General features: G+C 40.5%; 1 protein-coding gene across 3 annotated transcripts; it reads right to left on the bottom strand.

Moving 5' to 3' along the window:
* Nucleotides 1-218: 218 nt before the first annotated feature.
* THG1L (tRNA-histidine guanylyltransferase 1 like) lies at nt 219-7,974 on the bottom strand. 3 transcript variants are annotated; one of them, XM_041746925.1, is made up of 6 exons: nt 7,758-7,974; nt 6,804-6,980; nt 5,911-6,080; nt 5,040-5,128; nt 2,693-2,800; nt 219-1,680 (listed from the first exon to the last, which is right to left on the bottom strand). In XM_041746925.1, exons 1-6 carry the CDS (start codon nt 7,946-7,948, stop codon nt 1,519-1,521), a joined length of 897 nt encoding a protein of 298 aa, XP_041602859.1. In that variant the 5' UTR covers nt 7,949-7,974; the 3' UTR covers nt 219-1,518. The 3 variants fall into 3 exon arrangements, with proteins under 3 accessions (XP_041602859.1, XP_041602860.1, XP_041602861.1); XM_041746926.1 differs by lacking the exon at nt 7,758-7,974 and having other exon boundaries at nt 5,911-6,076; nt 6,804-6,934; XM_041746927.1 differs by lacking the exon at nt 7,758-7,974 and having other exon boundaries at nt 5,911-5,985; nt 6,804-6,870.
* Between the last annotated feature and the right edge of the window lie 10,461 nt (nt 7,975-18,435).

Raw genomic sequence — 18,435 nt, 5'->3', positions numbered from 1 at the left:
AAAAATCAGATTAGCAAACCTCCTATCTTCATAGGGAGAGAAGAGGAAGCTGGAATAGCACTGAAAACAAGCATTCCAAGTACATTTTTGTACAAAGACTATGAACCACTGCTGTGATGATGGTACATTCATCCTGGCTTACGTAAAGACACACATATACAAAAGTTGGATTCATATATTGTATTTGTATGAGAAAAATAAATGAAAAATTAGGCCAAGGGAGTTGAAGCCTTTATTTTTTTCTCAGAGATTTTATCAATTACCAAACATGCATCAAATCTCCTCTAGTGAGAACAGGAAGGGGAAGAAATGATTCCAACAGATGAGGTATCAATTAGTGAAGAAGGAGACCAGCCATTGCCTTTAAAAATACATTTTCTTTGTGGCTGTAAATGCTGTAATTCAAGACCAGGCACTAAAACATAGGCTGCCTCCTAATTCTTAATAGAGCCAAATAATCCTCCTGTGAAATATGAAAGGAGGACAACGGGCAATGTGAGTTCTCACCACCTACCCTCGCTTCTGGGGCCAGCAACTAGGCCACATGCAGTTACTGCTGCTGCTCTCTGCTGCTCCTCTCCCATCTCCACTGGCCCACCAGCAGGTGGAACTGTTAGGGGTCCTCTGACACCTGCCATTTGTGACCCCAAGGGAAGTGCTGACCACTCTGCTCTCTAACTCAGATGTCAGTGTTCCAATTACATAGAGGCTACCTGAGAATCCTTTTTAGAAAATCCAACAGGAAGGTGACTTTTACAACCGAAGTGTTTAGAGGACACAGAGTCCATGTTTTTTCTTCCTTGTTCATTTTCAGTTTCTTTTTCTCATATATACATATCATTCTCTTTCTTCTTAGAAAAAGTAAGTGGCTTTGTAAATATCCTTGGCGAGACAATGATCCTGTTGACAGCTCCACAAAATCAATCTATGGAATGTTTACACAAGGACATCCAAATTACTAATTTGTTCAGCCAAAGTTGCCAACTTGGGAGACGGCACAAAATCCTGATTCTCCCTGCAATTCCTGAATTCAGAGGCATCGTGTAACCACCAACTCATTATTTATCTCAAGGTCAAAGTACATGGGTAGGAAAGGTGAGATTTTCAAGGTTAGTAGATTTTGTAGTTAAGAACAGGTGGTTGAGAGTAAAGTTTGGGTTCATCTATCATAGGTGGAAAAAGCTTGACAAGTTTTTATAAGACTTATGCCACAATCTAAAAATGATTCATTCTGCAAGGCATAAAATAGTTCTTGCTTTATAAAAATAGCACCACGATTAAAAAAAAAAATGCACTTCTACCGAAGGAACCATGTTCCAACACTGTAAAAAAATGTTCTACTTAAAGCAGAACACGATAACCACCCCTATCCATCCCTTCTTTCCCTGTTTCCTTTCCAACCTGATATATGTCACTCCTGGCACACTGCTGTTGGTAGTAGGGATCGTAGGGCACCTAAGGCCAGGAGACTTAGGGGGTCTTGCATGGATAAGCCTGCCAGGGCTAAAAAGCAAAGGATCAGCTGTCTTCATCTAGGATCTCTGGATGTTCCTTCCAAAAAGCATCCCCGATTATATCGCAATATAAAGGCACTGGCTTAGTCCTGGTCCGGGTCACTGCCATCTTTTTCCCTTGCATTTCTTCTGGCAGTTTAACTTCTTTTGTTGTGACTTCACCCACCTACAGGTAAAAGTTAAAATATTGACATTGTTAACTGGGTTTGGGAGAGAAGAGGGGGATATGCAGGAAGTTTACTTTTGACTTTATATACTTCTGGGTGATATTTATCAGGTAGTTATACAGATACACACACATTATCTCAACATATATGAATCTGTTAACAATTAAAAACTTAAAAAGTTATGTTGCTATATTCTAAAAGGAGATCTTAGAAATAGAAGAGTCCATGTTCCTTATTAGCAGTAACTATAGAATTAGAAGTATTTCTGCTCTCTCATCTGCATTTGCAAGTATCCAAGCCTGTGGTAAAGAGCAAATGTGCTTTAAAAATACTAATAAGCTGAAGTTGCCAGTGGAATGACTAATTCTTAAGGCACCACTTAACACCTGAAAACATTCATTAAAAAGAATAACTACGTTACATGGAAGGAGGTAAATTTAGAGAAATTATGCTCAGAAACTGGTACAGAGAGAAAATACTGGTGGAATTAAGAATTTAGGTAAATGTACAGACTTATTACTTAATATTAAGGGAATAAGCATGCATATCTGGGGTATCTCCAGAATATTCTGCAAGTGACAGAACCATCGTATACAATATCTTCTACTGCCTCATCTAATAGTCATCATGGGATGGATAGACTATTTAACGATATCATCCAGTGCGGAAGAAATGTCCTATGAACGCAAAAATCCCTCTATCTGTGGCATACCCCTTTATAGGGTTTTATTTGATTTGGGGAGCTTGGGACACAAAAGAATAAGTGTACTGACTCTAAAATCCGTGGTTCCACTTAGGAAATTCTAGACCACAAAGATTGCTAACAGACTGATCAAATTAGCACGGACTGGCAAGCAGCACCTAAAATAATGTACAGCACTTCATTTTTTAGAAGACCCGATTTATGTTAGTGTGTGGGATCACACTGCACGTGTGCGGTGGGCAGGGCAGGGCCTAGGATGCGCACAAGCTGGTCTTTCTGGCCTCCCTCCCCTTAGACAACAGCACTACCTTCTGCCATATCAACACGGTCCCCTTCCTGTACATCGGCGGCTCATTGTTATAGTTGATGTTGAACTCGGAAAACAAAATCTCATTCTTGTCTGCTGCAAGAGTTCCCTGAGAAAATAGAAAGATATAAAAAGATTTTTACGTTTGTTCTCTGCCCCCATACTACCTATCCATTCCACCCACCACCTAAATTTCCACAAACAAATCAGAAAGTGGAAGGGTTTTATCAAACTTCTTATAGATACTAATGAATTTGCATTGGAAGAGCAGTTTAAATCTTATTGAAATGCAAGGATCCCTGGGTGACTCAGTGGTTTAGCGCCTGCCTTCGACCCAGGGCATGATCCCGGAGTCCTGGGATCGAGTCCCATGTCGGGCTCCCTGCATGGAGACTGCTTCTCCCTCTGCCTGTGTCTGCCTCTCTCTCTCTCTCTCTCTCTCTCTGTCTCTCACGAATAAAAAATCTTTTTTAAAAAAAAATCTTACTGAAATGCATAAATTCAAAAAATTGTCTACTGTAGCAAACAAATGGTTTCAGAAGTCACAACTGTGATAGGGTGGCAGGGACTAGCAGTAAGAGTACCTGTCCTGTATTATATACATTATGTATGTATGTATGTTATCTGATACGACCCTCATTACTATCTCCATTTGAGAGAATGGAACTCTGAAGCTTAGAAAGATTACATAAACTGCCTAAGGCTAAAGACTGCTTTTAGGGGATCCCTGGGTGGCTCAGCGGTTTAGCACTGCCTTCAGCCCAGGGTGTGGTCCTGGAGACCGGATTGAGTCCCACATCAAGCTCCCTGCGGGGAGCCTGCTTCTCCCTCTGCCTGTGTCTCTGCCTCTCTCTGTGTCTCTCATGAATAAATTAATAGAATCAATAAATAAAGACTGCTTTTATTCTTCTAAGAAAAATCAAAATCTAAACTCAGCTCTTCCAAACTCTGGATAAATCTAACAGTATTCCTATTAATGGTATCTGTAAATCCTTATCATCATTGTTAATGACCACCATTTATCGTGTAATTACAGTGTACCAGGCATTGTGGTAGGAGCTGTTACAACATATCACATAATTTCGGAGTTAGTCATCCTACAAATAGTACTGTCATCTAATGATGAAAGTTAGTGGGTTTTTTTAAAGATTTTATTTATTCATGAGAGACATGGAGAGAGGCAGAGACATGGGCAGAGGGAAAACCTATAAGGGAGCCTGATGCGGGACTCGATCCCAGGTTCCCGAAATCATGACTTGAGCCAAAGGCAGATAGATGCTCAACCACTGGGCCACCCAGGCATCCTGAAAGTAACTGTTTATTTTTATTTATTTATTTTATTTATTTATTTATTTTTTAGTAACTGTTTATTAAGTACTTAAAATACAGTCTGTACTATGCTATGTGTTTTACATGCATCATGCCACTTAATTTTCACCATAAACCTATGAGGTGGGAACTATTATTTCCTGTTTCACCTATAATGAACTAAGGCAGGGCAGTGCCTGGATGGTTCAGTTGGTTAAGCATCCAACTCTTGATTTTGTCCCAGGCCATGATCTCAGGGTCCTGGGATCCAGCCCATCAGGTTCCCCACTCAGTGGGGAGCCTGTTCAAGATTCTGTCTGCCTGGGATCCCTGGGTGGTGCAGCGGTTTGGCGCCTGCCTTTGGCCCAGGGCACGATCCTGGAGACCCGGGATCGAATCCCACATCAGGCTCCCGGTGCATGGAGCCTGCTTCTCCCTCCGCCTGTGTCTCTGCCTCTCTCTCTCTCTCTCTCTCTCTGTGACTATCATAAATAAATTTAAAAAAAAATTAAAAAAGAAAAAAAAAAAGATTCTGTCTGCCTCTCAACCTGCTTGCTCACACCTCTTTTTCTCTCACAAATAAATCTTTAAAAAAAAGAAAAAAATAAAGAACTAAGGCAGAGAAGATAAAATTAAACAGAAGTCCCTGAATACAATTATTGATTCCCAGAGCCTATACTCTTACAGTACATGCACCCAGCAGGGAATGGCAATGATGAAGAGGCCACTGAGACTGATGAAAAAGAAGAGCACATGCCCTGTCCAAAGAAGGCAACCAATCTGCAGCCCCAGCCAAGCATTGCCTTGTGGGAAGGTAGAACCAGTGTCACTAATTCCATTTTCCAGCTGAGGACACTAAGTCCCAGAGAGAAGTAATAACTCACCCATGGTCACAGAGCAAGCAAGCAGCAGAGCTGCCTCTATCTAGTATGATCTTTGTATCCTCTCAAAACAAAGCAGTAGAGAGAGCTTTAAAAGAATGTCATGGAAGAGAATAGAAAGCCTCTCCAAATAAGTATTAATGCAGTAAGATCTTATACCTGTAATCTCTCTTGGGCTTGTGCTGGTGTTAGTCCAGACTGTTGTACGAGGGCCCAGAAAACTGTATTGTACAGATTATTGATGTGACCTGTTGAGACGACAGTAGCACTGTTTATACAAACATGATCTTTATTCAGTATTCACACTTCGAAGAGTATTAGAACTCCACCCCTCTCCTCTGATGTACAGATATCTGAGACAGTTAGTGATATGCCCAAAACCATAAACTGGGAACATGGTGGGCGGGAGTGGTCAAGTATAAACAAACTTATTTCCTAAAAGTTTTATTCTGTATAAACTGGTTAACGTGTAATATTAAGCTTAGGAATACTTTCAAAGTTATTTGATTCAGGTTATTCCTAGCTCCTTTCCAGTTCTTGTGGCCAAATCAAGATATACCACATGAGTAAGTCTCATAAACATGTCATCATAGTCATGTAAGGCAGGGGTCATAACTCGAATCACCCACTAGGCCACTATTACCATAAAAGGATAAAGCAGAGTAGGTGACCCTGGGGAACAAGAGAGAATGGTAGAGACTATGGCACATTGGCTTCTGTGTGTGTGTGTGTCTGTGTGTGCATGCCCATGCGCACATGTGTAAAGACAGCAGTCACTGCACAGGCTATGTCCATTACAAAGTGGGAATGCAGACCTAGTATTTCCAGGTCTTCTCATTTTTCCCAAAAACCTAGAACTAGGGAGTATTTACATAAATCTCCCGATTGTTCGATTGCTTTCAACTAACTAAAAAAATTTGAAGTATTACATTCTGAACAAAATACCCATGCATCAAAACTGAACCAAATCACCACCTCTAATGTATGGAATTGGTGGTTTAATTACATCTGTTTATTTGGTTTTACTTACAATCTGCTTGCCGCCAACTGAGGTAGTCCTTTAAGGTCTGGTTGCTAGGATACACTATGACTCTTCCATCAAAGCCTGGTGGATACAGAAGGGGCTGGTCCTCAAAGTAATCTCGCCAATAAAACACAAAGCTGGAGGCGAACTGGGATGCCACATGAGTCATGAACTTACTTGCAAAAGTAAGGCACATTAGGTGGAGCAAGAAAAGAGAAAATACATGATATTAATTCAAAACCACGATAGGGCCCACGGGTGCAACAGAGTGATTACACAAACTGTCAAAAGATAAAATGTGTTGGGCCAAGAAAAACTAAGCAGCCTGCCTCTTTTTAGTCCTATAAGTAATTTATTAATACCAAATATTTCTCTGTACGATGTGATGTGAATGTATGGTTCAAGAGGTTTTTTTGTTTTGTTTTTAGCCTTGGAAGGAAGGGAACCATTGTTTTAAAAACATACCAATTCGAATGCTTGTTGTCTGTGAGTTTCAATATACTGCCAAATCAAATATCTAATTTGTCTATGTTGAGACATCCTTAATTAAAAATTTAAGCAATACTGTAATGCACATATAGGCTGTCACTGGCTAGAGCTAATCTATGAATTATTAATATTATGATATCCTAATGGTCTGCTTCTAGTCCTAATATTAAGTGCCAGAACAATCTAGAAGCTAAGGTGATGAGGAATGAGGAGAAAGAATCAGATAAAGAGGTGTACGTAATGCTCAAATATCAGATGAAAGTAAACAGTAAAAACAGAAAACAGACATTCTGCAGTTTCAAATACTGCACACTCTATCTGCAGTCTGTAAGTCAGCAATTAAAGAGCAAACACCAAACGCAGCATATTTCCAAAGGAAATATTCTGAAGGAGCTAGGCCATGTAATTACCTGGCTCTTCTTTTAAACCAGTTGCTTTTCCGCTTGAACACAAAGCTGTACTCATCACTCTGTCCATATGCAATCACAATATCTTCCAGTTCTTTCATTACAGTCTGGGCACATTTGGTCATTAGGTGGAGAGCACGGCTGTCATTTGGTTTTGCAAAGTTGTGCTTCTCAGCAAACCTCCATAGAGGGGAAAAAGGCATGAAAGAGCTTGTCATTAACACCACTTTTATCAAAAAGAATGCACACAATGGAAGATAGGTAATAATGCTGTGAGTCTATTAGCCACAACCTGACTCACTTCCTTAAGAACTCTAGTTTTTTCTTGCCTTGACCAACTGAGAAGGGGCATAATTTCTAAATCCCTATTCCCTTTTCTGTGAAATGGAGATAAAGTATACCTACTTCATAGGGCTGTTCTGAAGATTAGAAAGAAGTTAAAATGTAACTATGCCAGGCTCCGTGAAAGTGCTCAATAAATGTTAGTTATAATAACCATTATTAAAGTAACATTTTTAAGAATTAAATTCCCATATTTCTGTTACACTTCTCCCTTTTTTCTGATTTGTTTCCTCCTGAGTCCAGTCGATGCAGCCAGTTACTGATAAGGAAACAAGAACATATTGTAAAGCATTGCCCCCAATAAGACCTAAACAGGCCTTTACACAGCCCTCGATGACAGTTAACAGAATAGCCAGGCAATTGGCTAAAGAGCTGAAATACTGCACCAGGGAGTGATTTTTCCCGCCGAGGCCTTACTAACAGGTGTCTGCTCACGAGAGCGCGGCGCCTCAGGTTTAACTACTCAGACCAGCTCGCGTTCAAGCTCTTGGTAGCCAGCCCTTGGCGATGCTTAATGCCGCGCGCTCATTGGCTGCCGCGTTACCCGGGAACCGCCAGCCGCGACCGAGTCCCCGGAAGCGCGGGCACCACGTGGCCTGAGCCGAAATCGCTCACCGGTGGAAATTCCTGCCGTCCAGCCGCACCACCACCCAACAGTGGGCCAGGCAGGTGTCATCTGCCTCGAAGTTCCGCACATACTCAAACTTGCTCTTTGCCATGGTCGCCCCCAAATTCAAACACCGTCTCAGCGTGACGGAAGCGGCGGCCCAGCAGTCGCGAACTTTCGCTTTGCGAGAGGCCCACATTCGCCCCGCGGAAGGCGAGGGACCGGGAGAGCCCCGCCCCGGAAGTTCCGGTGCCTCCTCGGGGCCGCTCTAGGCGTGGCGGAGGCCGGCGGCCGGCGGCCGTCTCGCCTGCTCGTGGTCCGTAGCCCCCTCCGAGCCGGGAGCGAGGCTGCGTGGTTTCCTTCGCCGCCCGCGCGGTGCTTCGCTTTTCACCCCCGTCGGGCGGCAAGTCAGTCTACAAAGTCGTAAAACACTGCTTTGTGGCCAAGTTTGAAGGTTTAGTTGTGATTTTTTTCTTTGTAGAAAATGTGGACTATCCCGGAAAATATAAGAAAATTAATACCTGGTATCACCGCGCTCCCTCCCACGTACACGTATTGCGGTTGGTTCCTTCGGGCTCTTCTCCGGATCCGCGCGTTTGCGCGGGGAACGCGCAAAACTGTGATCGGACACCTCTGTAGTTTGCATATTTTTTCACTTACCTTGAGCACCTTCCAAGGTTATTAAATTTTCCAAGAGGTGATTATAAAAACTGGCTCTTAATCAAACATATGGATGTACTAAGTTAATTACTGAACTTGTCCACAAACACTCAATTTTTGGTGTTTTTTTTTTTTTTTTTTTGCTGGTAGACAATAGTAGTATATAACCCTATCGTTTTAATGATGCTTTATGATTTATCAAGCTCTTTTGAATTCAGTACCTACTTAACATTATTTTTTTTTTACCCTCACAAAATTATTCAAATAATATAAACGAATATATGATGAAGGGCCGCCTGGTGGCTCAGGGTGAGCCTCTGCCTTTGGCTGGGGCGTGACCCGGGAGGTCCAGGATCAGGCCCAGGATCAGGCCCAGGACGGGCTCCCCGCAGGGAGCCTGCTTCTCCCTCTGTCTCTGCCTCTCCGTGTCTTTCATGAATAAATAAATAAAATCTTCTTTTAAAGATATATGATGAAAAGCCATTCACGGACTCCTAACTCTGTACTTCAGACCAACCCAGTTACTAGTTACTTGAATAACCGTCCAGGGACAGATAGAAGCATAGATCTGCATTTATACCTGTATCTCTCCAACTACTTCAAGGCAACAGGAAGAAAGGAAGGATGGGAATGTCATGGATTTATGCCCTGGCTCTGCCACTTACTATGTGACCTAACATCAGTTACTTTTTCTCTCAGATCCCTTTGTTAGGTGGAGACACCAAATCCTCCCTTGCTTCCCTCAAAAGTTATTGTGAGCATCAAAGGGCATGAAGACTGCCATTAGAGGTATGGATATACGCACACACTGATAAAATAATATTCCAAGGTGATGTCAACTTGCAACCAAGATCAGGAAGTACTTAGAGGAAAAGGTTAAAACACACCAAAAGGAAATAATCAAATTCATAATGTGGGATCTTTTATAAGATTACTGACATGACTTCTTAAAAAGATAAATTGCATGAAGAATTAAAAAAGAAAGAAAGAAATGAAGGAAGAATGGGGAAAGGTAGGACACTGTTCCAGAATAAAGAGATATAAGAACCAAGTACAATGTGAAAATCTGGAATGCATACTGCCCCCAAAATGTTAAAAATAGCTCTAAATTCACCGGGGAAACCTGCAATCACAAACAGCTTTAAATTTTAGTGGCTTAAAACACAAATATTTGTTTCTTGGTCAACTCACTCATAAGTTTCTGGATGGCTACTACTATGCTCCAGGCAGATGTTCTGATCTATGTGTCTTCTTATTCCAAAACCCAGGCAATGATTCAAATGGCTTCTGCACCATAGGGTACATCTTGCTGCTTACATTATGTTTGCTAAAACAGTATTACAATATAGTCAACTTCAAAGATTATAGGGCAGGGATGTATTATCTTCCCACAGGGAAGGGGAAAGTGAGTAATTTTGAATAATCTACTGCAACTGTATATTAGTTGATAATAGGGATTTATTTTTAATTTTACTGGCACAATAGCAGTATGGTTAAAGAGAAAAATAACTTTAATTTTAGGGGATACATAAAAAAGTGGCAAAAATATTAACAATTACTGAAACTAGTAGTGGTCATATGTGTGTTTATTATTTTTCCAGTTTTTCTACATGTTATGGGTTGTGTCTCCTAAAAAGATATGTTGATGTCTTAACCCAAGGTATAGTACAGTGAATGTAACTTTATTTGGAAATAGGGTCTTTGCAGATAAAATCAGTTAAGATGAGGTCTTTAGAATGGGCCCTTCATCCAATATGACTAGAGCCCATGTGAACAGAGAAAACAGAAACACACAGAGAAAGAGCACTGTGTGGAGAAGAGGGCAGAGATTTGAGAAATGCATCTACAAGCCAAGTGAGGCCACGGATTGTCAGCCATCACCAGAAGCTAGGAGAGAAGCATGGAAATAGGTGCTATCATTATTACCATTTTACAGATGTGAAAATTGAGTAGAGAGAGGTTATGTAACTTGCCTATGGTCACAGAACCAACAGGAGTGATGTGAAAATTCCAAACAAGGCATTTTAACTACAGAGCTTATGCTCTTGCCACTCCTCACTACTACCTCTACATCTCTGTCCTCTCCTTTTTTCTCTGTGTTTTCATTCACCAGCTATACAGTAGTTTCTGCCTATGCCAATTATTGAGTACTTCACTGAATCCTCAAATCATAAAGGTACATGGGTCATCAAATCCCTTAATTCTCAATTTATTCATATACAGCCTTTGTGAATTTTGTCATTTGCATATGCTACCTTATTTTAAAAATATATTTCTTTATGTCAATTCTCTTCTTTTAAAATCTTTTTATTGGGAAAAAATATTTTTATTGGAAGTAAACATACACATATAAAAGTACACAAAACACAATGTTACCAGCATCCAGTCAAGAAAAAGAACATTGTCAGTTCCCAGAGTCCATTTCAATTATTGCTCCCTGTCCTTTTCAAAACTAATGGCCTTCTTAACATCTATAACTTAGTTATGTTCATTTTTTAAAAAGTAATCTCTACACCCAACATGGGGCTTGGACTTACAACCCCAAGATGAAGAGTTACACACTTTACCAACTAAGTCAGCCAGGCACCCCAGTTACATTCATTTTTGAACTTTGTGGTACATATCCTTTGGCATTTGGTCTCTTGGGATCAACACTGTATTTGGAAGATTCAACCAAGTTGAAGAGTGTTAACTGTAGTTCATTTGTCTTCATTCTTCTATAGTATCCCATTGTATAACTATACCAGTTTACTCATTATATATTTGGGTTGCTTCCATTTGGGGGATGATTATGAAAAATGCTACTCTGAACATTCTTGTACATGCCTTTTTATGTACATGTGCCTGAATTGGATATAAACCTAAGACTAGAATTTCTGTGTCAAGGAAAATGCATTTGTTCATTTTTGGTCAATAATGTGATACTTTTTCCACAGCTTTTTTTTTTTTTTTTACCAATTTACATTACTCAAAATGGTATGTGAATTGCTCCATATCCTCACCAATATTGGATATTGATTTTTTAAAAATTATGCACATCATTCTGACTTGTATATAGTAGATCTTTTGTGGAGTACATTTCCATGATGATTAACAATGTTTGGGATCCCTGGGTGGCGCAGCGGTTTGGCGCCTGCCTTTGGCCCAGGGCGCGATCCTGGAGACCCGGGATCGAATCCCACGTCGGGCTCCCGGTGCATGGAGCCTGCTTCTCCCTCTGCCTGTGTCTCTGCCTCTCTCTATCTCTCTGTGACTATCATAGATAAATAAAAATTAAAAAAAAAAAAAAATTAAAAAAAAAAAAAAAAAACAATGTTTAACATCTTTTATCCTTACTGGCCACTTGGATACCCTTTATTGTGAAGTATGTCTCCTGCACATTTTTTCACTTGCTATTTAATACCTTGGTGAATTTATTTGAAAGAGAAACTATGTCATTACTATAAATGGAAAATTAGTATCACATGCCAGCAATAGAGGATGACAATACATTAAGATAAATGCAATTCCAGTATAATGTTCATGCTTTGTGGTAGGATTTTTGTTTTCTTTTTCATTTTGCCAACAAGAAAAAGGAAGCACTAAACATTACCAGACATCCTCAAAGTCATTCAAGAAGGCAGTTGCAGAACTTGATCTAGGTATAAGAGTTCCCTTTTCCTTCCAATGACTTACAAAAACCTGGAGAAGGGGCAGGTCAAAAGCCACAACAACTTTCCTGGGATCTCCCCGAGGCTTATCAGTTGATACCAGGGACCATTCTTTAAGTATCTGCTCTGTGCTAGGCCCTGTAATAGCATTCTACATTGACTCTCTCATTTATTCTACATGGCTGCCCATTGAGGTTGGGTTTTCCAATGCAGGTGAGTGACTCCTATCCTTGATAGCTGGAGCTACCAAGCCACTACATCATCTGTTCCAGGAAGGAAGAAGGAGAAAGGGGAAGAGAGCAAAATTCACACCTCCAAGCCAAGTAATCTCTCCTGATCAGGTTTTTATTAAAGCTGCACAACTTCTACATATGTATTTTGAGCCTTCCTTCTTCCTTATCTGCAAGGTAGCCTGGAAAATGTAGTTCTTTTAGCTGGGTACTTGGCCATCTACAATAATACAGGATATCTCTCCTTCCTTCCTTCCTTCCTTCCTTCCTTCCTTCCTTCCTTTCTTTCTTTCCTTCCTTCCCTCCTTACTCCCTCCCTCTCCTTCCCTCCCCCTCTCCCTTCCCTCCTTTCCTTGCTTCCTTCCAAAAGAAGGGAGAGAAGCCTGAGTGGCTCAGTCAGATAAGCATCTATTAATTTCAGCTTTAGGTCATGATCTCAGGGTCCTGGGATCAAGCCCCACATCAGGCTCCGCACTCATCAGGGAGTGGGCTTGAGGATTTTCTCCTCCTTCTGCCCCTTCCCCCACTTGAGAGCATGCACATGCATGCTCTATAAATAAATAAATCTAGAGAAAGAAAGAAAGAAAGAAAGAAAGAAAGAAAGAAAGAAAGAAAGAAAGAGACAAAAGAAAGAAAAGAAAGAAAAAAAGAAAGAAAGAAAAAAAGAAAGAAAAAGAAAAGAAAGAAAGCTACTGCATGGGCAACTGGAAGTTTCTGCCAAAAAAGCCAACAAGAGTTATGAAGGGGCAGCCTAACAGGCCCGGTACCCTGAACTCTAACACCCAGCCTGCTCTTCTCACTACCCACAGCCAGTCTATAAACAAGTCAGAGAAGAAGAGACAGGCATTTCTCCTGGAAAGTATAGGGGAAATGTTACTTTCTTCCTTCCCATACCATCCTCTACCACCTGCCTCGAGTTCCTCCACCTCCCACCCACAGAACAGGTAGTAGCAGGATGGAGGAGCCTTCAAAGGCAGGCAAAAGGGAAGACTACTTCCTTACTTACCAGCTGGGGAACTGCAGGGTTTTCCTGGTGTTGTTACTGTAGCAGGGTACCAGGAGAGTCACTGAGAGATCCTTATAGGTATCCTGTCTTCTGCTCTCCTTGCATTTGGTGGTGTATGTGAATATAGAGACCAGTGACTGCCTGACACTTGGAGGTATCTGGAGCAGCCTAGACCAGTAGATGAGAACAATCGGCAATGTGGTATGCCTGAATAAGGGATGAAGATACCTCACTAAAGTCCCCTCAGCCTTTGGGGCCTAAAAAGTTCATTATCATTGGTTTCATAAGGAGCTCAGAGGTTGGGGCGGGGGAGTAGACAGGAGCTGGGAGTTGCCTTTGAGGCTACTGGTCAAGTAAGTCATTCTTCCTGCAGAGGATTTGGAGACAGAGCAAGCTGGAAGGGCCAAAGGGAGCTGTTCCTCTCTAAGAGATCCTTGGAAGATCAGGCTGATGATAAAAATGGGCCCAGGATACCATCCATGCCAACACAACAAGAAAGAAGTCTTCCCAGCACGAGGTGGAAGGCCAATTACACAAATAGGCCTCTGCTTTGCCTACACCTCACCTCAACCCAGCCCTCAATGGGAACTAAGTCTTGAAAAGAGGAGGGTAATGCAAAGGATCTCAGGACCAGACTGTGGCTCCCAGATTTCAAGTTGTTCAAGTGGGAGCAGAATGAAAAAGCAGATCCAGGATCTCCTACTCTAAGCCTCTTCAGTAATAGGTGTGGCCAGTGCTGGGGTTGCAGTCGGGGAGACTTGTCACAAAAAGACAAATAACATAAGATTCTGGAAACTTAATGAGGTGTGTAGTCAAATTCACAGGGACAGAAAGTAGAATGATGATTGCTAGGCAATAAGGAGGAGTAGGGGAAGAGGAATTATAGTTTAATGGATATAGAATTTCAACCTTGTAAGACAAAAGGAATTTGGAGATTGGTTGCCCAGCAGTGTAAATGATACACAACACTATTGAGCTGTACACTTACAAATGGTTAAGGTGGTAAATTTTATGTGTATTTTACCACAATTAAAAAAAACTAAAATCCTGCATACAATATGTATTTATGACCTCACTGGACAGTGACCTCTATTTTTAAAAATTTCTGTTACTTAGAAGATCACTTATCACTGAGACTGACAGAGAGAAAAATAATTGCCTTTGGTGTGGAAGTCATATTTCAGTTTCTCTTCCCTCTGCTGACTCATTTCATTTGTACTAAGAGCTACATTATGTAAATGAAATTCAGGGTGGAGGGGGGTAAGAAGAAGGAATAATTTGCCTCTAAAATCTCCTTCCTGCTCTGAACCACTTTAATCAAATTTCTGCTGGAAGCAATGTAGACACTTCCAGGAATGGACTGCTTAGCTCTGCCATGATTTTGAGGCAGATAAAAACATTAGCATGTACCAGGATATACATGGGTATAAAACTCAGAACTATTATTTTAGAATAAATTAATGATTACACGACCTTGAAATTGCTATAATATATTTGTTCTGTACTTTGAGATGTAGCTTGCATGGGTCAGAGTGAATGGATTTTACTTCTAAATAGTCATTAGTTGTGTCCTAAAATGGACTTATTTTGTCAACTACCCATTCTTTCTCTACTTAGTAGAAGTTCCAGAAGTCATGAGGATATGGTCGCCTGGAGGGCTTAGCAAAAGACATTAGGAGAACAAAAAAGGGGAATTAGATGTATGTTTCCTTGACATACATACATATTAAGAATACTTAATCCTGCAAATTTACTCATTCACTGAACAAGTATTTCTTAATTTCCTACTATGTACTATGCCCAATGGGATGCAACAGCAAACAATACAGCCTGTATAATGTGCCTACACAATGTTGTTCATAGCCAGTTGAGAAGATAGATAGTGAACAAAGAGTTTCACATGTAACTGTTGGATTAGAATTGTGTTAAGTGTTGTGAATGGGTTGGAGGCCCCACCTTGACTGGGCAGCTGGGGATGGTCCATGAAGTTTTCCTTGAGGAAACAGTATTTAAATTATGACTTGAATAATGAGGTAAAAAGATAGCTTGCTTCATAGGTTTCTGGAATTGTTGAATTTAATGTTGAATAAACATTTTGCCCAAACATTCTGCTTGTGTAAAATTTTGGAAAACAACCCAGAGTAATGTGAGTTTCCAAACCATGGATCAATTAATAAATAAACACCAATTAATAAAAACCTGTTGGGCACCTTTAATGCATAAGGCACTGGGCAAGGTACTGAGTGGGAGAATATAATAAATAATAATAATAATTTTTTTAAACGCCTTCCAAGTGTGAGAATCTTAAAGTTTCCAAACCATATTCTCATATATTATCCTATTTTTCCCTTTCAGTGAGTCTGTGAGGGAGGCAGAACAATAATTCTCTTCATTTTATAAGAAAGGAAAAAATCTTTGTGGGAGCTGGTTAAGTGATTTGTCCAATGTCTACCGTGGCTTCCAGAACTAGAATTAGAACTTAATCCCTCTGATGCCAAGTACCTCCACTCTACCACCTTGCCTTTCCATGTTTTTAAGGAACAAAGTGTATACTTATTGTTTTTGCCTGCCTAGCATCCCAGCATCCCTCTGTCTTATGGCAATAGCACTCTGACTGTCCTCCTCCTGTCAAACCATTTGGTTTATGTGGGGAATATCTCATCTGACCTTTGCTCTAAGGTAAGCACATGACCAAGACCACTGTAGCATTTCAGTGTGAATTAGAAAAAGGCCCCTCTTTCCAGCAGACAAAGTTGTGCACTAGGGAAAGGCTTGGTAAGTATGCCCACACTGTATTTCAGTCCCTGTTTGTCCTCTTTGCAATGGCCAACCTGCACAAATATTATGGCTTCACCAATAACAAGACCTGACCAGTAAGGTTCAGAGATGTGCATCTGACCTAAGCCGGGTCTGACATGCTGCTAGAATGACTATGAAAAACAGATTCTCTTCCTATTAGAAATGCTACACTGGTGACCACATTGCCTTCAAGAAGGAAGAAGCTGCCCATGAATTAGGCCTATACAATAGAAAAAATCTGAGAGATAGAGAAAATGATTTCTGATGACATTGAGTTGAGCATTGGCCTGGAGCCAGTGCTGCTCCTAGACTCTTACAAGTTCCAGGAAGCAGGGGCCTTGCTTAATATTTTTCAAAGCTGTATCCTCTGTGTCTAGAATCAGTGCCTGGCACATGGGAAGCAATCAATAAATAACTTTTGAAAGATTAAGCCAATAAATTCCTTTTTTGTATATGGAATTGGGTTTTTACAAGTCTCAATTCATTGAGGTATAAATAAATAACTTCATTTTCCCCAATAACTGCTCTCTCATGTTCTCTTTTATTGATGGTTAACAACTCCCTTAAAGAATCTTGGCCAGAGGGCAGCCTGGGTGGCTCAGTGGTTTAGCACCTGTCTTCAGCCAGGGGTGTGATCTTGGAGACCTGGGATCAAGTCCCGAGTCAGGCTTACTGCATGGAGCCTGCTTCTCTCTCTGCCTGTGTCTCTGCTTCTCTGTCTGTGTGTGTGTCTCTCATGAATGAATGAATGAATGAATGATAAATAAATAAATAAATAAATAAATAAATAAATAAATAAATAAAAATCTTAAAAAAAAAGAATCTTTTTTTAGATTCCATAACTTCCCAGTAAATGAAACAGTATTACTGTTGGTATTCAAATGTTGGTCAAGAGCTCTGAGCTCCCCCAAATGCAGGCAACTCTTTTCCTCTCAGTCCTATTCTTCTATCAACTCAGGGTGAAGAGGTGGTTGACATAGCAAGTCTGGTTCTGGCTTCTTTCAGCAAGCCCTTTAGGGAGGTAGCTGGCTTAGTAGGGGCTCCTGGAACTTTGAAGTGGGATACTTCACACTTTATGTTCTAGGCTTTGAGCCTTTGGTATAATTTAAGAACAACAGGAAAAATCCCACTCAACATCTTGTTTATCAGTTTGAGTTGGATCAAAAGCAATTTACATAGAAGAGATGAACTTGAAGGAGAATAGGATGATGCTTCGGATAAATTCAAGAGTCTGAGTAATATACACAGGTTAGATTAAGGTACATGAGAAGACCCACAAAGAGATGGAAAGTAGGGGGGCTCCTGGGTTGCTCAGTTGGTTGGACATCTGATTCCTGGTTTTGGCCCAGGTCATGATTTCGGGGTCCTGGGATCAAGCCCTGCGCTGGGCTCCCTGCTCAGCACAGGCTGCTTGTCCCTCTCCCTCTGCTCCTCCCCTAGCTCATGTGCACTCCCTTTCTCTAAAATAAATAAAACTTTTTTTTTTTTTTAAGAGACATGGAAAGTAGGGAGTGGGGGAAAAAACTTACAAGACACAAAATCAGACTTGAGGATATCAAGTACAAGGTAAGGATTTTGGCTTTGATCTATCTAATGGTGTTTTAGGAATATTAATCTAGCTATGGCATGAAGGGTAAATGAGAATGAAAAAGCCTGGAGGCAGCTAAGCCAACAGAATCTATTTTAATATTTCAGATATGCAATGCTGACTAAAAGGAAGAGCTGGATGAAAAAAAAAGAAAGGAATTTGGCATCCATAAAATGTTTTGAGGTCCTAAATCACAAAAATCTTTAATCCTTTTTAGAAAAGCTAAGACATTAAGATATCTTGAAATAATTATAGATATTATTATTGATACAGGGACAGAATCATGTTCACTGAAGTATAAATTCTGCCATATAACTAGGAGTTATTTATAGGGCTGCACATTGAGTGCTCCATAATGATTTGGCTCTGAATGGGCCATAAGTTGGTAGTGAGTTGATAAAGACAGATATATTTCAATTTAATTTTTTCCAGTGGCTGGGCTGCTTTATTGAACAAAAGAATTTGAAATCTTCATGCCTATCTAAAAATGGAATCTAGATGTGAACTGACTTTTTTCTTAAGCTTACACTGTTACTCATTCCTAACTGATGGAAATTAGATGCTGCATGCATTTATGCCATTAAAGGAAATCTTTTCTCTCTGTGATATTTTGTTTATGAAGATCACTACTTAAAAACATGTTCTAGGAGCCTAAGAGAAGGTTCAACAACATGGAAATCTACTTATATCACAGAGGGAAGTTGAGTTTGGGAGTTCCAGGGCCCATGCAGTAGATCAATGATACCATTAAGG

Source organism: Vulpes lagopus, chromosome 3, assembly GCF_018345385.1.
Source record: "Vulpes lagopus strain Blue_001 chromosome 3, ASM1834538v1, whole genome shotgun sequence".
NCBI lineage: Eukaryota > Metazoa > Chordata > Mammalia > Carnivora > Canidae > Vulpes > Vulpes lagopus.
This window is presented reverse-complemented; position numbering and strand designations above follow the sequence as displayed.

Excerpts from the sequence above, each read along its gene's own strand:
- THG1L (XM_041746925.1), bottom strand. The coding sequence starts at position 7,948 with ATGTGGGCCTCTCGCAAAGCGAAAGTTCGCGACTGCTGGGCCGCCGCT. Across the intron at positions 6,081-6,803 it reads TGGTTTAAAAGAAGAGCCAG|TAAGTTCATGACTCATGTGG; the intron begins GTAATTACATGG and ends TACTTTTGCAAG. Across the intron at positions 1,681-2,692 it reads CCGTGTTGATATGGCAGAAG|GTGGGTGAAGTCACAACAAA; the intron begins GTAGTGCTGTTG and ends TTTTACCTGTAG.